Genomic DNA, 19,124 nt, shown 5'->3' on the forward strand with positions numbered 1-19,124 from the left:
GCAGGTTAAGGCACTGGCAACCCAGGTTCAGTTAATAATAATAATAATGCCTTACACTTGTAATGCACTTTACAGGCTTGTCAAAGCCTCTCAAAGCACTACACTATAGTCATTATTCATTTAGTCCTCAATTATGATAAAATAGTCTTAAATACACTGCTTGGCCAAAAAAAAGGTCACCACCTGGATTTAACTAAGCAAACAGTTTAGGGTTATTCCAAGATGACAATGCCAAGATTCATCGGGCTCAAATTGTGACAGAGTGGTTCAGGAGCATGAGACATCATTTCATCACACATGGATTGTCCACCACAGAGTCCAGATCTTAACCCCATTGAGAATCTTCGGGATGTGCTGGAGAAGGCTTTGTGCAGCGTCAGACTCGACCATCATCAATGCAACATCGTGGTGAAAAATGAATGGAACACTGGATGGAAATAAATCTTGTGATATTGCAGAAGCGAAATCAAAACAATGCCAAAGTGAATGTGTGACGTAATCAAAGCGTTCCAACAAAATAGTAGAGTGGGTGCCCTTTTTTTGGCCAGCCAGTGTATAATACAATATAATACAATGCAATGAATAATTAAAAATGTTTGATCACCTGTATCTGCGTGTTTCCCCCCTGCAGGAGAGCGATGCCCAGCAGGATGCTCTCCTCAAACACGCGGTCATTCTTGGTGCTGACGATCAGGTCAATGACCAGCTCCGAGGCCCCCACACTGTCCAGCAGACACTGGATCTCCATCACACTGCTGCAGGGTTTGTCAAAATCCAACAAGGGCGAACCTCCTTTACACACAACAAGGTCACATTCACATTAAAACACCACTAATAGTTTACTAAGAGTTAAATAATTTTGCTGTTTAAATATCAGGATAAAGATTTGTTGAGCTGGTTCAACATATTCTCTTTCAGTATAAATAAAGTAGAAATACATTTTTGACACTAAGTTGAGAGAGTGGTGCCATTATTCAACCAGAAAGACTTGTCAATTGAAATCACTTTAAGCCATAACATTAAAATAACAAGATTGGGGAGCCAATCTCAAACAAATAATGATGAGGTCCAATATTTGTACCTCATAATTTAGACAGTTCTTTCAAAAACAGTAACTCTCCAAAGTCCCATAGAGTTACATAAACATTTTAATAGTCCTGGGGCTGATTGAGGGTTGAAGATGTAACTACCGGCACATAATCAGCAAAGCAATCAATTAGTTTGAATAGAGAAATATGTAGTTGTCAAATGTAAGTGTGAAATTGGTGTGGGGCTTATGTTTTGTTCAGTCCATAGCGTCTACTGGGTTTATTTAAGGTTTTCAGTACCTCCAGATGAGGGTTTGACAAAGGCACTGGATGAGCTGTTTCCACTCCCGTGCTCTGTCTTGGAGAGGAGCTTTTGATTTCCGAAGTAGCGTGTGAGGAGAATCTTTCTTAACTCATTTCCCTGTGGAGGCACAAATCACTGTGTTAAATCCATAACTCAGTCTGAGAGGAATGTGTCTATTTCAACGGCTGCAAAAATAATACTTACGCAACGAAGTGGTAAAAAACAAAAAAGAATCAATAAACATGTTTAGTTTACAATGTCTGAGCAGAAATAAAACATGTTCTCGTCCTGTGGGTAATCAAGACAAAGACAAACCCCCCCCCCAAAAACCCCAATGATACTTCACATATATTTTGTCATGTCATTTAAAGATGCAATATGTAACATTTCTTAAGGGGGGTCTACCTCCAGCTTCTCTCTATGGTGCTCCAGAGTTTCTATCTTGGATTTATCAGATTAAAGGTGTTTGTATTGCTAAAACATCTCTTGAAAAACATGTATTCTCACTGTGATCGGGCTTAGCTCTACACAAACAGATGTAGATAGAGAAATTTAATGCCATACTGTGGAACATTCCAAGCAAAGCAATGACATCCCCATGGAGACAGGCCCGTCGTGGACCTTCCATTAGAAAAGTGACACATTGCACCTTGAAATAAACATATTCCTTTTAAGTGAATTCAACTAAATCCAGATGTCGCAAATTTTAGATTCATGCTATTTATTGTTTTGCACCAGTTCACATTATCGCCAATCCAGACTGTGTAGACTGCACTAAATGAATGACAAAGTGGTAATGCTTTTTCAGTAGTAAACACAGAGAACATTTACATCACAAAGGCATTACTCATAAAACACAACAGTACACAGTTTTCTTTGCGTCTGACACAAACATTTTATGGTAATTGATGCAGGTGAGCAGAAGTGAGATGTTGTCGCTGTGGCAACGTAAACGACAGACAGGTGACAGCACGCAAGGAAACGTTTAGATTATATAGCACATCACAACTGTATGGATGCACCACGTAAGCATATGTTACCACGGCAACCAAGCGCAGGGGCCTTGTTTGTTTTGTCTCAGTATTGACACTATTGACTAACTAAATGGGAAATTAATGAACAGAATAAAAACAAGTAAGAGTAACAGGTAACAGAGGTACAGTACTGAGTGGATTTTAAAGGTGCATTATGTAACTTTTCTGCCACATGCCAGTCCCCATGAAGATGTTATTGCCTGAAATGTTTTACGGTTCAGCTTTAAACAATTTTTCTATCTTCCATTTAAGAAAAATAACAGCTATTTTTATTGCTAAAATACTTCAACTACTTCTTTGAGGTAAATAAGTTTAATGCCTTATTGCAGAATATTCCAGGAAAACCTATAACCTCTCCATGGAGACAAGCGGGTGGCGGACCCTCCATCAGAAAAGTTACATAGTACACCTTAAAAGTCACTGTTGTTACTATGGAAAATAATAAACCGCTGTGTTTTTTTTGTTTTTTTCAGTATTTTCCAGGTGTTTTCCATTTATAAAACTACTGCCACAACAATCGTAAAAAGTATTATTAACTATTAAAAAAGTAATATGCTGCTGGCGCTTCCAACACAGCAAGTCAAAACGTATAAATAGACCCAAAATTGTACCATGGAGTAAAAGCATGGAGTCACAGTACATTAAACAACTACTCACATTACGAGCACTTATACTTGTGTAATTGAAAAGGTATCAGAAGAGTGGGATGAAAGGAGAGAGGACGAAGAGAGGAGGAGACAGAGAGAGGACAGAGAGGAGAGATGGGGAGAAAAGAGACAAAGACAGGAGGAAGAGAGGAGGAGACAGAGTGAGGAAAGAGAGGAGAGACAGGGGAGGAGAGACAAAGAGAGAGGAGTGAGTAGAGAAAGAGAAAGAGAGAAGGTGAGAGAAAAAGAGAGAGAAAGAAGGAGGAGGAGAGAGGAGAAGCTCATGCTCTGGTGTCAGTAAACTCTCCATCTCATCTGCAGTCTGCACCAACACTGTCTGACTCCTCTGTCTGCTGGAGCTACTGCTACAGACACGCACAACCACACTACACCACACAAATACTCACAAACACACCCAACAAAGCAACTGCACAGCCATAAAGCCATTCTGCTGTGTGATCCAAAAAAGTGTGTGACAAGACATTGTTTCATCACTAATGTGAATGATCCTATTCAACATTTATGAATTTTACATTTGGATATTTATATTTTCAGTGCAATCACTACAGGAAAAGAAGCTCTTAACCCACTCTGTGAGAGGGACCTCATCATGGACTAGAATCTCAAACAAGTCAGTAAAAAAACATTAAAAAATGTAATTAAATTAAAACTATGGCAAGGCCCATGCATTATATCTCTATATCTTATGGGTCACGTTCATTTTCCTGTTATGGACTTTCGAGGATTTTTAATGAAGACTGAGCAACAATGTTTTGAATAATTAATTACTATGGCAACTGTCCTCAATTTGTATCACTTGTGATGTGGTGATGTAATCCAAATGCTATAAAAGCAGAGCCAGTGAAAGTAAATGTCAATGGTAAAGTTGCTTTCAGGGAAGAGAGCGCCACTGAGTTTCACTGAAGTCAGACAGAATACAAGAGTGGTATGGAGAGGCCAGCCAGCACTGACGAGAAAAACTCCAGTCAGGTGATGTAAGAAAAACAGTGGTAGAAGAACTGACAGAAATGAAACTGGTGGGAGGAAGAGGAGGGGAGGAGGAAGAAGAGGAGGAGGAGGGGGTGAGACAGGAGCAGAGGAGCAAACAAAAGCCCGCGTGAAGCCGACAGCGCGAATGTGCTGGTTTAAAATGTGCACCGGCACGCCACACTGCAGATGGGGTCCAAGCAGGGATGAGCTGCCCAGTCCCTCATCAGCCTCAGAGCTCTGCTGTCTGCTCCACTGAACACGGACAGGGAGACAACGGCAAACACAAAACCAGACTACTTTAAAGGGGAAACTATGCTTTAAAAAGGCTATTTATTGTACTACTTTCCTGTGTTGGTATTTCTTGATTTATAATTTAAAAGGTGTACCATGTAACTTTTCTTCCTCTACCAGCTTTAAGTCAGTTTAGTTTTGAACTGCGCAAAATCACAATAGCAGGACTTCCTCTATGGAGATGTTATTGTTTTGTCTGGAATGTTCCCCAGCATGGCATTAACCTTGTCTGTCTTGAATTTCAATTACAGGTGTTTTTATAGGTGAAAACACCTTACCAAGGCTCACCTCTCCACAGACCTGACCTGTAACTTGGCCTGGTGAGCCACCTGCTCGTCTCCATGGAATTAGGCTGGTTAAGTGCCATACTGCAAAAACATTCATACAAAGCAACAGCATATCCATGGAGACGAGCAGATGGCCAACCCTCCACCAGAAAAGTTTCATGGTAGATCTTTAAAATAATGTATAGAAGTTTGCCCTTAGTGTTTTACTTTCCAGCTGAATGCTTGGATTGATATTTGATGCTCTCTACTGGAAACAGTGCAGAGAAATGATTTTGAAAAGAAAAATGAGCAGCAAAAGACAGATAGAAAGCAGTGAAAGAGTGATGGAAAATAAAGCACTAGAATGAAGTGGAGGCTTAAGGACACAAAATAAATAAAGGGGTTTTAGTTTCTTGTTATACGCAGCATTATTTTCTCATTCAAAAGAGATTTAATGTTTTCTTTTAAATTGTTAATCACTATGGTAACTATTCTGAAACCCAGAACCCATGGATAGGACAGCCCAGTGAACAACTTAGACGTGTATAAAGAGAAAAAAATAAAAATCATGGCTTTAAGGTGCAAACTAAAATGTATACAGAGGTTAATTTAGCATATATTTCCATTAATGAGACAGGGGAAAATGAGAACCAAACTATGTCTGGAGAAGAGGAGTTTCAACTTGGGTTTACACAAGGTCATTGAAGACTGAAACAGAGGGGGAAGGAGCTAAGCCAAAAACAGGTTCACATCAGGGGAGTCTATTAGCTGTCCTGTCAGTCCTGCACTAAACCTGAAAGAGCTCAGCGGACAGCGGACAGCCACTTTCCCCCAAAGACCAAGTAACACTGGAGCTGACCATCACATCCAGCTTAAGTCAATGCAGTGCGGCGAAGTATCAGCTAGTTCTGTTGTCACTTTCACATGATCCTCAAATTAAGTGGGTAAATGGTATGGTGTGGTATAGTACGCTTTTATTTGGACAGGGACAGTGCACAACATTACAATGACTTTAAAAAACAGGAAAGATGTATGGTGCCACGTTATAGCTAAAATACTAATTACCACCTGTAGTCCCTGGACAGGCTGATACATACATACATCTAATACAACACATCTCACCCCTCAAATACGACATTTCTAAAAACATTCAGTCCACACACACAAATGCACAAGCAAAACAATTTATTTACACACACAATCACTCAATTTCAGATATACAAATACTCACTAATGGGTGCAAACTTGCTTTGATATTAGCCATTTCTTTGTCACATGTGTAATCAGTATGAAAAAAAAAAAACATTATCTAATAAGAAGTTCTTGAGATAAATGTTTTCGTATTTACTGGAAAACAAGTTAGTTAAAATCCGATTAGTAATGTTCAGTTTCTGGATCTATGACAGCGTTTCTCGAAATGTGGTACGGTTGCAAAATTATGTTCACATTTTTCTCCCCATGTGGGTTAGTCCACGTTCAGAGTGACTTGGTTTAGTTCAAATTTATTCAAATCAGTTCAAATCTGACTACACCAGGACTAAACCTAAACCAGGAGTAGAACTGGACCAAACCAAGTCTAAATCAGAATTAAACTGTGCTAAACACACCCAGACACCAGACACCACTCCTCATTTATTTTTGTGTGAAATAGTATTTGGTGTGAGTACTTGCACTGATCTATACCATAGGACTTTGACGTGGGGTTTATGAGTTATGGCCCGGGCTAGTTGCAAAATCATTTGGTTTATTTGACATATTGTTTGTGACTTTATTTTGTCCCAGTATATATTCATAGAAAACAAACTTATCCTGCTGTGAAGAAGCACAATTTGATACACACAATAATACTTTGGGGTCCCTAGTCCCTTTTGCATTTGTGAATTTGTGGGGCTTGCTCTGCGGCATATAGATAACAATATTCCACCATGTTTGACACCAACATACGTCTTGAATGCACTGAGATGATGCATTGTATTACTCTATATAAGTTAGCATAGTGTCTGCAGCAGAGCACATTAACAAATCTCAGCTGCCTGTACCTAGGTCTTTCAAGCCGTCATCACATGTCGAGTTTTTAAGATGGAATTTTACAGCAAATAAAATGGTTTGAGTCAACAAGCGCATCGGCAAAACAAATTAAGACTTCATGTGAGAGCAATTTCCACGACTCCTTCAGTTAAATACAAGACTGGTAAACAAGCACTGAGCAAAGGGCCAACTGTTAGCAATGGGACATCCAGGCTGCAACTGTTACGTGTGATTCACTAATAATGTTTGTTAGGGCAAAATAAAACAGGCAATTCTTAAAATAGACTGTGCATGCCAAGTTATCAGTCGCTGCCTATGTAACTTTGCTGGTGTCCATCTGCTTGTCTAAGTGGAGATGTGTAACGCTATGCCCTGAATGTTCCACGGTACGTCATTAAATGTATCTCTATTACAAGTTACAAGTTAACCTGTAATAATGCATGGGCTTTGATGTATTTTTAAACACCTGTAACTGAAGCGTAATGACATTCAGTGGAACATGTCATGAAGCAGATGGCAGACCCCCAGCCAGAAAAGTTACATAATGCTCCTTTTCTTTTAAAATGCCTTTTTCTTCAATACCATTATGCCATATTTGTCCGTTTGCGTTTGAAGGTAATTATTCTCGTCTACACAATGAACCCAATAGGTTGCCTTGGTAACATTAGGTAACTCACTAGAGGATTTAAAGCACAGACAATAGTAACCTATGCATGTCCGCCGATGTAGAACTAACAATACAACATTCTGGCTGGCCAACACATTCACCTAAACTGGCTATTTTTAGAACAACAATCAATTTTGTCAATCAATTTTTATCAATTTTTTTTCAAATTACCAGTGAAATGCTTCTTTTTTTAAATGAGAGGTCTATTCATGGGTTTCAGCTTTCTTTTTAAAAAGCAACATTTTGAGGACATATTATAAAAAATATATTATTATATCACTTAAAAGATAATATATTTTTCTTGCAATTGTTAATTCCTCCAAAGTCTGAACTGAAGGAATTGATTAGGACAGGTCGCCATAGCAATTGTTTTTATTTTGAGCACTGACTGACAGCCTGTTTATTTTAACAGGACAACATATTGTGACTAATCAATATTAGGTGGGAATTTATTTATTTTTTTCTGATTGAATGACGAAATTATAATCAGATTATTGTTACTGGGCTATTCTAAAAAAACAAGATTAAGAGTTTGAATATAGACATGCTCTTTGTATAATTGTTTACATCCTTAAGAAACCATTGTATATAAATATAAAAACAAAACAAACAAAAAAAACAAGATAAATATAATTGTAATAAATCTCATTACAGTAGAGTTAACACATTGATTTCCCTAGCACCTGTTTTAGTGTGTACTTGAGACAAAAAAGATTGGGAACCACTGCCTTATGACATCAGCAAAACCCAAAAATTACAACTGGTCGGTCTCACTCAAATGTAATCCATCCTGTTGCATGTCATGTGGCCCAGACAGCATGAATGATCTCACTCACATACTCGCCCATCCAAATAACGCACTGTAACTGTGCCTAACATCTGTAGACCACCACAATCCAGGTATTGATTACTGCATGAGCTACGTGACTTCCAATACGTCAATAATTCACACCAATAATCCATAAATAGCTTTGCACTAGTTTAAAATTAGCTTTTATTTATATGTCTACAACTGGTTACATATGTGTGTGATATCTCAGAAAAAAATAACGTGTATATTATTTGTATTATCTTGATAAAGATAATAATTTCAACGTCTGATAATCAGGAAGTGCAATGTTAGCATGCTAGCTGCTGCACGCATTTCTGTAATGGCAAAACTCCACTTTGGTTCTTAAAGTTGTGAAAGGCACTTATAAACTCATCACGGTGAATAATGAGGATGCTTGGAGTGCATAATAATAAAAATAATTAAATAAAGTAGGCCTAGTTCTGTTTTTCACATTTTTAAGATGGTAAAAATCATACAGTTTATAGGTAGCACTATATATTGCACACAATACATAAAACGTACAAAGCCAGTCGGAGGCTAGCCAGACAGACAAACATGTGCTTATACAGTGTTGTCATGGGAACCAACATATACCATTTGAACACCTGACCGGAGAGAGCCAAAGAGGAAAAGAGAAGATGCATATAACTCAAAGGTGGATTTCTAAATCGAGTGGAGATTAGTGAATAAAAAGCTGTTCAAGTCAATTTAAAGCTTAATTAAATGACTCTATAATACTATTAGATGTCTGTGAAGTTGATAGTTTGTCTATGTGGCTGGCTTCACTGGAAGAAACCGGTCTGTCTGTGCATGTGCGTGCTAGTATTACACTGTGGGGACTATAATCTGTACACACTCAAATGAGGATGTGCCTTCTTTATGGGGACAAAAATCAGGACCACATGATCTGAATCCTTTATTGTTAGTGCAACACCATGATTTAAATTTTACATATGGGTTGAAATAAGTTAAAGCTTAGGTTGAGGTTAGGCAAGTAGTGACTATGATTAAGGATCAGTCTCCAGGAAATGTAAATCAATGTCCCCAAGAAGCATGAAAACCCAACATGTGTGTCTGAATACAGCATATGAGCAATACCCCTGTCTACATGCGTGCATGTGAGGCGCTTAGTATCGAGAGGGTGCTAATCTGTAAATCTGCTTTGCTTGGGGCAGGTGGTGTGAAAGTTGGAAAGGAGAGAGAAATAGAAGAGACAGGACCAAGCAAGAGATAGACAGACATGGTGGTGCGCATGAGGAGAGTGTGAAAAAGGCAGGGAAAGTGAGGAAGATTACATAACCATGTTTTGTATAAAAGTCGGAATAATTAAATGTTATATGAAACCACCTTAAGCTAAGCAATACATGTTTTATTATTGCTGTGAATACAGTGATATCTTACAATATTGAAATGTATCTAAAATATATTCTTAGCTAACATACATATTAATACACACCTTTTAGTATAAGTGAAAAAGTATAATCTTTTTTTTTCTTTTTTTTTACATTGTAGTGCATTATCCTAACAGAAAGTTAAAGCAAACACAAACATTACTATGTAAAGCAATCTTCACTTGTGATTCTAGTTGAAGTTGGCACTGTTTTCTTTCATTTACAGTATGAGTAAAGTTCCTGGCATGACCCAGCCAAACCCCGACCAAGGCTGAGTGCTTGCTCAGAGGAGAGAGAGAGGCAGTGTGTGACAGAGCGAGACAAAGCAGAGGAGGGGCTGTGGACGGGCGAGAGACACAGAGCTTACAGAGAGAGAGAGAGAACGTGATGGTCCACGTGCGGCTGGCTCAGCCACTGCAGCCTGTTACGTAAGCGCACCCCCTGCCCTTCTCTCATGCACTGAGCAGACTCGCTCCTCTCCAATCCCTCGCCCTGCCGTGGCGGTGCTCACATGTCTCCTCACATGGCCCCCCCCCTCACTCCGCCCACTCGCTGCACCCCAGGGGAGCCACCAACCTCTGCTGCCGATGCTGTCACTGTCTGCCGCTTCCTCCCTCATTATTTCCATCAGCGCTTAGCTCCAGCTCTAGTGAGCAGTGAGGCAGCAGCTCCACGCTCAGGGCTACGCAGATATGACACAGGCCACACAGACAAACCAGACACTCTCCTACACCTACACACCCACGTCTCACATATCGTGAGCTGCTGTCTGCAGAGCCTCTTTCAAACAACACGCTTTTCAACTTTGAACTCCTCTAATGTTGAATCACACATCTGTTGGATCATTTGCACCTCATTTGTTGAATGATGCAAACAGAAAACTTTTGGTTGTGGAGTCTACAGCTCCGGTTTATTTAAAAATGTGTAGAAATAATAGTCTCATGGTTGAGCTATTGAACAGCACATAATGTGTGAACTGCATACCAAGTATATTTATATCACCTCCTCTGACACACAGCTGGAGTCAACTCGCCAAAACTTTCCACAAGACTTCTTTGCCCCACAGGCTCACCCTCCCAGCACCTGGAGTGCACAAACATGTGCCCTCAGTCACCGCACACTACCCACTGGCCCTTCATGTCAGTCACTCTGCGGGCTGCGAGTGAGGGGGTGCAGGAGACAGCCTGTGCCCCCCTCTCTGCTGCAGTATTGATTTGTTTGTTCGGTGTGCTCCCCCAGTCCTCCTCCTCCTGCTCCTTCCCTCTCTTCCTTTCTTCCTCCTATTCTCTCTCTCAGTGTGAGTGTCCTCAAGTGCCTCACTGCCTTATGTAACACTGAGAGGCCCACAGCATAGTGATGAGGCAGTCTGGGCTCTGGGCCGACAGACCTGTGAGGAACAATGGCTACAGCAATGCTGATGCGACAACTGGAATACGGGGGTTTAGACACAGCTTTTAATACACAGCAGGTTGGATTTCATGAAAAAGGGCTGGTGTACTGGTGTGGTATAATAGTGTGGTATATTAGTGTGATATTAGTGTAGGACAAACTCACAGACTCTTGGAAGAGCTCCTTTTTGTCCAGCATCTCCCTCAGCGTCTGCAGCACCTTTATGCACAACTTCTCTTCTTTTTCCATCAGTGTCTTGGTGTGTTTGATCAGCCTGAAAAAAGATGGGAGAAAACAATGTACAGACTGCTGAGTAGAGGTTATATGACTAATTAACACATAGCTAATTTCCTTCCGTCGTTCCCCATCTGCTCTCATAAACACACTCTCATTCATACATCAGTGTACTTCAACACTAGAGACAAGGCAGGTGAAGTGTCTTGCACAAGGACACAACAACAGTAAACATGAATCGAGACTGAACCACAGACATTCATGTAGCTGAGCACTCTATCCACTTAACCACTGTCGCCATATTATTCTTAGAAATGATTGGTGCAGAACTATATTATGGCGTGCACTGCAATGTATATATGTAAGTACAAGTATAGTAACGTTACTTTAACTTTCTGATACTGAGGACTTCCAAAGAGCCATTTTGGGTGAGAGTGCATTGAAGTAGTTATTTATCCTGAATGGCTCTCCTGGAGCAGGTAAAAATAAAATTCATTTTCCTTTTTTGTGTCAACATTTACTCAAAGGTATAAAGACAATAAAGACAGACTGCATTTCAGATCATATTTTGCTGTTGGATGGTGGTGTGTCTTACTTGGACATGAAGGCTCCGCTCTCACAGCGGACTCGAGCCGGCTCAGGGAACAGCAGCTCAGGGCTGTGCAGTACGTCCACCAGAACTGAGAATTCAGCCTGGACCTTCGGACTGAATTGCTCCTCCAGACACGACACTACACCCTGAACACACACAACACATGGTTTAATACAACCACTGTGAGACATTTGGGATTCATGGACAGGGATTTTGAGGCTCTTTAGACTCCAGTGTGGTTTCAGTTGATGTATAATAGGCCTATGACATTTAATAGAGATGTGGAGCAGGTAGAATGTATATTGCTTAAATACGACTGTTCGGTGATATATTGAGGCATCATACACATTAACAATAAAACAATAAACCAATGTACCCATATGTTTTTTGTACTTTATGTTTTATGTTTATGTCATAAAATACAGCATAGCTAACACAGAAAACTGCCTCATAAAAACCTATACTTCTCACCTCTTTACAGATCTGAGCTGTAACTTGGCCAGATGGTGTCACATGCTTGTTTCAATGAAGATAGATAAATGTGAAGTCATACTGTGGAACATTCTAGGCAAACCAACATCTCTAAGGAGACAAGCAGGAAGCGCCACCAGGTCAAGTTACAGCTTTCCCACTCACAGTAAAAATGCATATTCTTAAACCAGTTAACAAAATGAACAGAAGATTTGATAGAAACATAATAATTGAGTATACCTGAAGTTTTTCAATGATGTTTCTATAGTCAGGGCCGCCCAAGGGTTCTTTACGGGGGCGATTTCGAGCAGATATCCTCCAGTCTTTGGCTGCTCGGTGCACCATGGTGGTGTGAACCTTCAGGGACAGGGTATTGACCTGGCTGTCCAAGTCCACTGGAATTGCTATAGCCCGTGCCTTAGCTGAAGACAATTAATATACAGTGAATGAAATATAAGTTTAAATATTATAACTAGAATTGTCAAAAGTATTAAAAATCAGATAATTATCGATACTTTTTGAAAACTAATACCAAAACTAGATTTCATTTTAGCAAGTATCAATACTGAGATTTATCAGAATGAATATTAGACCTCCTGCTAAGATAAAGAAAGTACTTGTTGTACTTGCTGTAATTGTTGTACTATAATCGGTATCGAGTATTGAGTGTATTCCTTAGTCCTGAAATCTTGGTGTCACTATACTAAAATCAAACTCTAATTATAACACAGTAATTCAATTGGAGGCATAGCACTTACCAACATCTGCTAGTGTTTTGATACAGCTCTCAATGTTTGTCTTCTGAGCTGAGATGATCCAGGTGCAGTTGTAGAGTCGGAACGCAGACTGGAGCAGCTTAATAAAGACTGACTGGTTTGTCTACAAAAACAAGTTGCTGTTGTTAAAATGGCAATAACAGAAAGAAAATGTATAATCCAAGTGGTAAATATTCAACATTACATCTGATTGAAGGTGCATAACTTTTTCTGGTGGGGGGGTATGCTGCTACCTGCTTTTCTCCAAGGAAGGGTTATTGCTTTTCCGGGAGTGTTCCAAAATACGTCATTAAGCACAGGATTGTTTTTAAACTCAAAATAGCGCAAAAGCATTCTTATTATGAGTGCGGTCATCTCTTCACAGATCTGACCTGTAACTTGGTCCGGTGTCCTCACCTGCTTGTCTCCATGGAAATAGGCAAGTTTAATGCATTGCAGTTCAGCATTCTAAGCAAAGCAAAAACATCTCCATGGAGATAAGCAGGTGGCTGTATCATCCATCAGGAAAGTTACATAGTGCATCTTTAACATTTAGTAAGATGTCTTAACATCTGAGCCGAGCATAGATGTCAACAATGTGACAATATCAGGTGAAGGTGTAGCTACTGTCAAATACTTTCACAGTGAACTTGGATGTGGTGAATTTGGGTTGCTGCACATTTCAGTTGCTAGTCAGAGGAGGAACAATACCTGTAGGTTGGAGTGGTTGACAGAAAAAGGTGAGCTGAAGAAACCCTTGACAATGGCCATCACTGTCTCTGTCACATACTTCTCCAGAGCCTGATCGGCATGGTTACGGTCTGTGGTGCTGTTGCAAACCTGGAGCGACAGGGAAACGTCAGCGCACATCACCCACGCACACAGAACATACAGTAATATTGACAATACTTGGGACAACAAATAGAAATTAGCCTTGGCTCTAACCCGGTTTTCATTTATGCGAAATTATATCTTTCCATTAACATGCACTGTCCCAGTCAAATGCATAAATAAATGAATGTTAATGATTTAAAAGGTTGATATCTGGCTAATAAAATAACAGTAAACAGGTGTAAGTGGTCACCATGTTTATGTGCGCCAAAAACAATGGCCACCAATCACTCACCACATTCATACTAGGAAATGTGAATGAAGTTTCTTGCCCAAGGACACAACAACAGAAGTCATTAGAGCCCTGCTACCCCACTGTGACACCTGGTATTCCCACTGGTGTCCCTTTCTAACCAGATCCAACCCTATTTAGCCTCTGAGATCTGACAACACCAGCCTTGACCAGGTGGTTTGACGTTAGAGTCAGAGTGCACCAAAAGTTGCCTGTATCACCATAGATTTGGTCTGCAGTACCAGTATTAGCAGAGGACATTGTATCTGCACTATCATCCATGCACAGTGAACTATTTTAACTTGGCAGCAGGGAGAGTTTTATATATTCTGACAAATACTCTGCCTCATCATTTTTGGACAAGTTCATCCTGTACATGTGAATGTGACAGAGCCTTACACTGGCGATGTCCACCAGGAAGTTGTCGAACAGTTTCCAGATGTGATTGGACGTATAGATCTCCTTCATTTCTACTTCGGTGTCCACATAACAGTGATTGACAAAATTCACATATGCAGTTTTCACCTGGTAAAAAACACATGAGAAAGAAGCTTGTTCAGTTGCAAGGTTTCAAAGGACATGACAGAAATATAAACTTGTGGTGTTAAATTTAGAGGCAAATTACTTAGTAGTAAATATTCTGACAATGTGGTGCAATTTATATAGCTCGTTAGTGGACTTCAGGGATGCACGAGTTTGGAAAAATGTCTTATTGCAATTCTGCCAAGCATGTGATTACATTTGCCATGTTTTTGTAGTAGGATTCTGTTCAAACGTCCCATTTTAAAACTTAAACATAAAAGTTAAAACTAACACATTTCAGAACATGTCTGTATAGATCTAAACCACAGGGTTACACGTTTTATATAGAATAAGACTAAATCAGTTTTGCTTAAATAATTGCAGTCTTTGTGATTTGCTAATTACAATCATTCAAACTGTGATTTTGATTCAACTGAGATGTATTTTATAGCCCTAGTAGACTTTGTAACATATCTAAATGATCCGATACAATACAACACTGATAAATACTGACTCAAAATAAGCAATAAAGATACCTCTGGAATGCACTGGCAATCTGTAACCACTTTGACGATATCATCCAGAGGCAGCAGGGAGTGGCATTTGAGCTCAGTGTAGACATTTTTGCCCTCGGTGCAGCCGGCGAGCAGCTCCACCAGGGTCATGTGATAGGCCAATGCTCCATCCTCATCTCCACGCTCCCGCTCAGATCCCATCATCTGGAGCAGCACCGGGAAGGATGAGCGGTCGTTATAGAAGACCAGCACGTCCTCGCCTCCATTTACCAACTGTGAATCCAGGAGAGAAGGCATCAGGGAATAATAAAGGATTTAATAATATGCACAACGTGACTAGGCCTGTCATGACTCATTACTATATCGACTTATCGTTCAGTACAATAATGGAGCAATCATTTTTGAGGGTCAATATTTATCGTGGGTACTTTTTCTTTGTACTGGTGGGAATCTTTTGTTATTTTTATGCACTACAATAAGGTTTCAGCTGTAGAGGGTTGAATAAATAACTTGACTATGACTCAAAAATTCAAACTAACTACAAAAATGGTTCATTCTGCTATTTATTTATTTATTGCAGATGTTTTTTAAACAATATTGTAAATTAAGAATACTGCTAAATTTGTTATTGTGACAGGGCTAAATGAGTAAAATGCTGCTTTTGGATAAGATGAAAGGATGGAAGACTTTTCTAACCTCAGTCATGACTTTATCTTGGCATTTCTTCACAAACTTGCCGTCAGCCCTGACGATGGTTTGTAAAAAGCGGAGGTACTGAACATGTCGTCCATGAGTTTCAATGGAGTGGACAAAATGGTGAACGACGCGGTCACTGATCTCATGACACAGCTGGTAGTTGTTCATAAAGATATGGCGCATCGTCTCCGCTTCCAGCAACTGAGAGATTGAAAAAAGACGTCTTATAAGAAATAACTGTAAAAGACATTATGTTTGAATATTTTGTGTCATTTTGTCCTATGGCAGCCCTTCCACAGCACTCTTTCATTGCAGTGACATTTATTTAGTGTCAATAAATGGCCTCAGTCAGGCTTATTGCTCACCCCTGGAGTGAGGAACAGGTTCAAGTGCTTATGTAACAGAACTTGGTTCTGAGGGTTTCCTCGGCAGAAGTTCTGTAGGAATGTGTGAGCCAGCGTCATGATCTCATTCATTTTCTCATCCGTCTGTGGAGAACAAACCAAAGAGTATTAAAGACACACCAGCGTCATAAAGGGCAAATGAGTGACTCACCTTCTCATAGGGGATCTGCAGCAGGTCCAGCACCACCGTGTGGGCGCCCATGTTCTTCAGAAGTCTCTGCTGCTGCACACGGCTCTTCTTACTGGGATAACACAGCTTACTCAGACGCAGAAGGATCTACACATGACACATTTATTATATTTACTCTATAAATGTAACATTATAAATATGTAAAGACATACGGTATATGAATGTCACCTCTTTAACAATGTTGTAGTTGTTTGCTTTGTTGCCATCAATCTGTGGTTTATGGTCTCCATCCTGCACTGGACTCAAAACTACTTCCTGTTGGAGGAGAAAATGGCTCGTTAAAACAAGCATAAAAGGTGTGACAAATGTAAGTAAAAAAAACACTTAAAATTATCCACAAATTAATGTGTGGAAACTGTTAAGTGTCATGTCTGACCATCACACATCTCAAACAGACAAGAGCATGTGAGATGATCTGACCTCGATGTTCTGCTCCTTGCCCGGCCGCACCCCCAGTTCTCCGCTCTTCTCCACCCACAGCTCAGACTTCTCCACCGTCAGGCGCAGCTGATCCAGGTCTGTCTTGATCTGTTTATAGTTATCCACGTCCTGCTCTGACACCAACAGCTGGACCTGCAAAACCACACCACCAGTGAGAGACAGAAATCAAACATATAAGGGCATTATAGGAACAACTACATTAAAGCAAATAACATTTTTCTCAAATTTTAGCTGCTCAAAATTATACAGCACAACTCAAACATGTTTGAATGAAACAAATACAATTCCAGGTCTGCAGGGATGTTACAGACACAACATTATGACAAGGTTACAAAGTAAATCCGTCAGTTACTTTGGGACATAAACCTGTCACATAGTAGGAATGTAAGATATTCAAGATATTTTTGACAACAAAAACACCTGTAATTGAATAAAAACAAGATAGAATAATTTAAAGGTATACTGTGAAACCTTCCAGCCAAAACAATAAAAATATAACTAAAAAGTTACAAAGTTAGTGCCCCTTTAACCCACACAATAGCTTAATCCACACTGGCAGAATACTTAGAGTTTGTGAATATCAGTGGAGACGCTACCTGTTTGAAGGCCTGCAGCACCTCGGCTCTCTGGCTAAAGTGTTTGAAGATGAGCTGAAGTGAACCAGACACCAGCGGGGGGTAATCTTGCATGATCAGATGAATTAAAACTCGCAAAAATGTCCGCCCCCCCTCGTCATCTAACTCCACTGCACACACTTCTGAGCTGAAACGATAAACAACAAATGAATCAATGCAAATTACAAAGGTTTGATTTTCTTTGTGAAATGTTTGGTCCTACCTTCCAGCAAACATGCACTCAGCCCGCGTGGCAATCTCATCTATGTCTGGGTCTGACGCTGTGTCGATAAAAAGAATCACATATGTAAATGTGACATAAGAAATCAATGCAAAAACCCTAATGGAATTACTCAAAGTGGATATGACAGGTTTTCATGTTTTGGTTTTTTTTATGTATTACTTGATTTAGTGGCATAGTAGTAAATATTTATCTTAGTTTTACATCAGTTGCAGTGGCAGTTTGAAAAAGGTTCAGAAGAAAAGTACAAAAACACAGGAAGTAGCGCCGCCATCAACACAGAAAATACCTAACTAAAATGCAGGGACCATTTACGCACAAGCAAAGCATTTCTCTGATAGTATAAACCATCATTTAACAAAAAAACGGCATTGTCTAAATTGCACAATCAATATAATTAGACTAATAAAAATAAATGACAGGTTTTGACCATTGTTAACATTATAGTTGCTAGGTAACACTGATGGAATTACGTCTACTTATGTTATATCCGCTGCCCATGTTCAACCAGGAAGTAAAATGATACACTTTTAAAACTAGGAAATACTAGGCAACATTTTGAGTAAAGTCTTAAATCTAATCATGGTAACTATGTTTTATTGAAATGACCTAACCTGTTAATTGAATGAGGACTTACGTATGAACAAATTCTCTGTTGACAAGTTCTTCTCTCCAAATTCTTTCTTGTAAATTGAGAGCAAGTAAGTTATTCTGTAGTCCAGCCGAACACTTAAGATGAACTTGAAACAAAAAAAAACATATAAAATTTTAATGACAATGTAATTATTAATAGAGGGTTTGAAATTAGAGTGCAAAAGAAATGGTAATGAACTTAAAGCATCAGGAAACACTGCATTTCACACCTCACTGTTACCTATGCCTCTCAATTAATCAACTACAAACATATTCATTCAAATAAGTGATGGGACTTTTTACATTTCAATTGCCTCTCTGGAACAAATGAAAGTCCTATCCCAAAACCTAAGCACCTTTGTTATTATTATAATCATATATTTGTGTGTTAGCAGTTGTTATGCAGGATATTTTGTTGTTTGGGGAGGAAATAACATTACTTCAAAAATTGCAGATTTGCTGATTGCATCCGTTTAAATTGCGATTTTCACTCGACTGCGATTACCGGTAATCTTGCACCCCCATTATGAACCTACTTGAAGGATCTCTATAATCTTCAGTTTGGTGTCCATGACCATGACGTCTTCGCTGTCAGGTAGAAAATGTCCCTTGGCATATCTGAGCGAGGGAGGGGAGTCAGGAAGGTTGTGTGGCACCCCTCTGCTCATCACCATCTGAGTCATCATCTCTCCCACTCCATGGATGGTACGCAGGACATTGTTGCCTTAAAACAAAATCATATTCAGAAAGCTTGGCACATTTAAAGGTACACTACATAACTTTTCTAGTAGGGGTTGGTATACATTTTTCAACATTTCCTTGGATA

General features: G+C 39.6%; 1 protein-coding gene across 1 annotated transcript in view; it reads right to left on the reverse strand.

Annotated features, from left to right (window-relative positions):
- itpr2 (inositol 1,4,5-trisphosphate receptor, type 2) overlaps window positions 1-19,124 on the reverse strand; it is a 77,269-nt gene that overhangs the window by 29,769 nt on the left and 28,376 nt on the right. Inside the window, exons 22-39 of the mRNA XM_033968545.2 lie at window positions 18,835-19,022; window positions 18,303-18,405; window positions 17,648-17,705; window positions 17,407-17,572; window positions 16,790-16,942; window positions 16,538-16,624; window positions 16,331-16,456; window positions 16,141-16,263; window positions 15,776-15,976; window positions 15,101-15,352; window positions 14,442-14,567; window positions 13,631-13,759; window positions 12,923-13,043; window positions 12,405-12,586; window positions 11,697-11,839; window positions 11,033-11,141; window positions 1,329-1,449; window positions 605-792 (exon numbers count right to left, since the gene is read on the reverse strand). Of these exons, the coding sequence (XP_033824436.1) occupies window positions 605-792; window positions 1,329-1,449; window positions 11,033-11,141; window positions 11,697-11,839; window positions 12,405-12,586; window positions 12,923-13,043; window positions 13,631-13,759; window positions 14,442-14,567; window positions 15,101-15,352; window positions 15,776-15,976; window positions 16,141-16,263; window positions 16,331-16,456; window positions 16,538-16,624; window positions 16,790-16,942; window positions 17,407-17,572; window positions 17,648-17,705; window positions 18,303-18,405; window positions 18,835-19,022 (2,576 nt within the window). The remainder of the gene's footprint in view (window positions 1-604; window positions 793-1,328; window positions 1,450-11,032; window positions 11,142-11,696; window positions 11,840-12,404; window positions 12,587-12,922; window positions 13,044-13,630; window positions 13,760-14,441; window positions 14,568-15,100; window positions 15,353-15,775; window positions 15,977-16,140; window positions 16,264-16,330; window positions 16,457-16,537; window positions 16,625-16,789; window positions 16,943-17,406; window positions 17,573-17,647; window positions 17,706-18,302; window positions 18,406-18,834; window positions 19,023-19,124) is intronic.

Source organism: Periophthalmus magnuspinnatus, chromosome 6 (genome assembly GCF_009829125.3).
Source record: "Periophthalmus magnuspinnatus isolate fPerMag1 chromosome 6, fPerMag1.2.pri, whole genome shotgun sequence".
Classification (NCBI taxonomy): domain Eukaryota; kingdom Metazoa; phylum Chordata; class Actinopteri; order Gobiiformes; family Gobiidae; genus Periophthalmus; species Periophthalmus magnuspinnatus.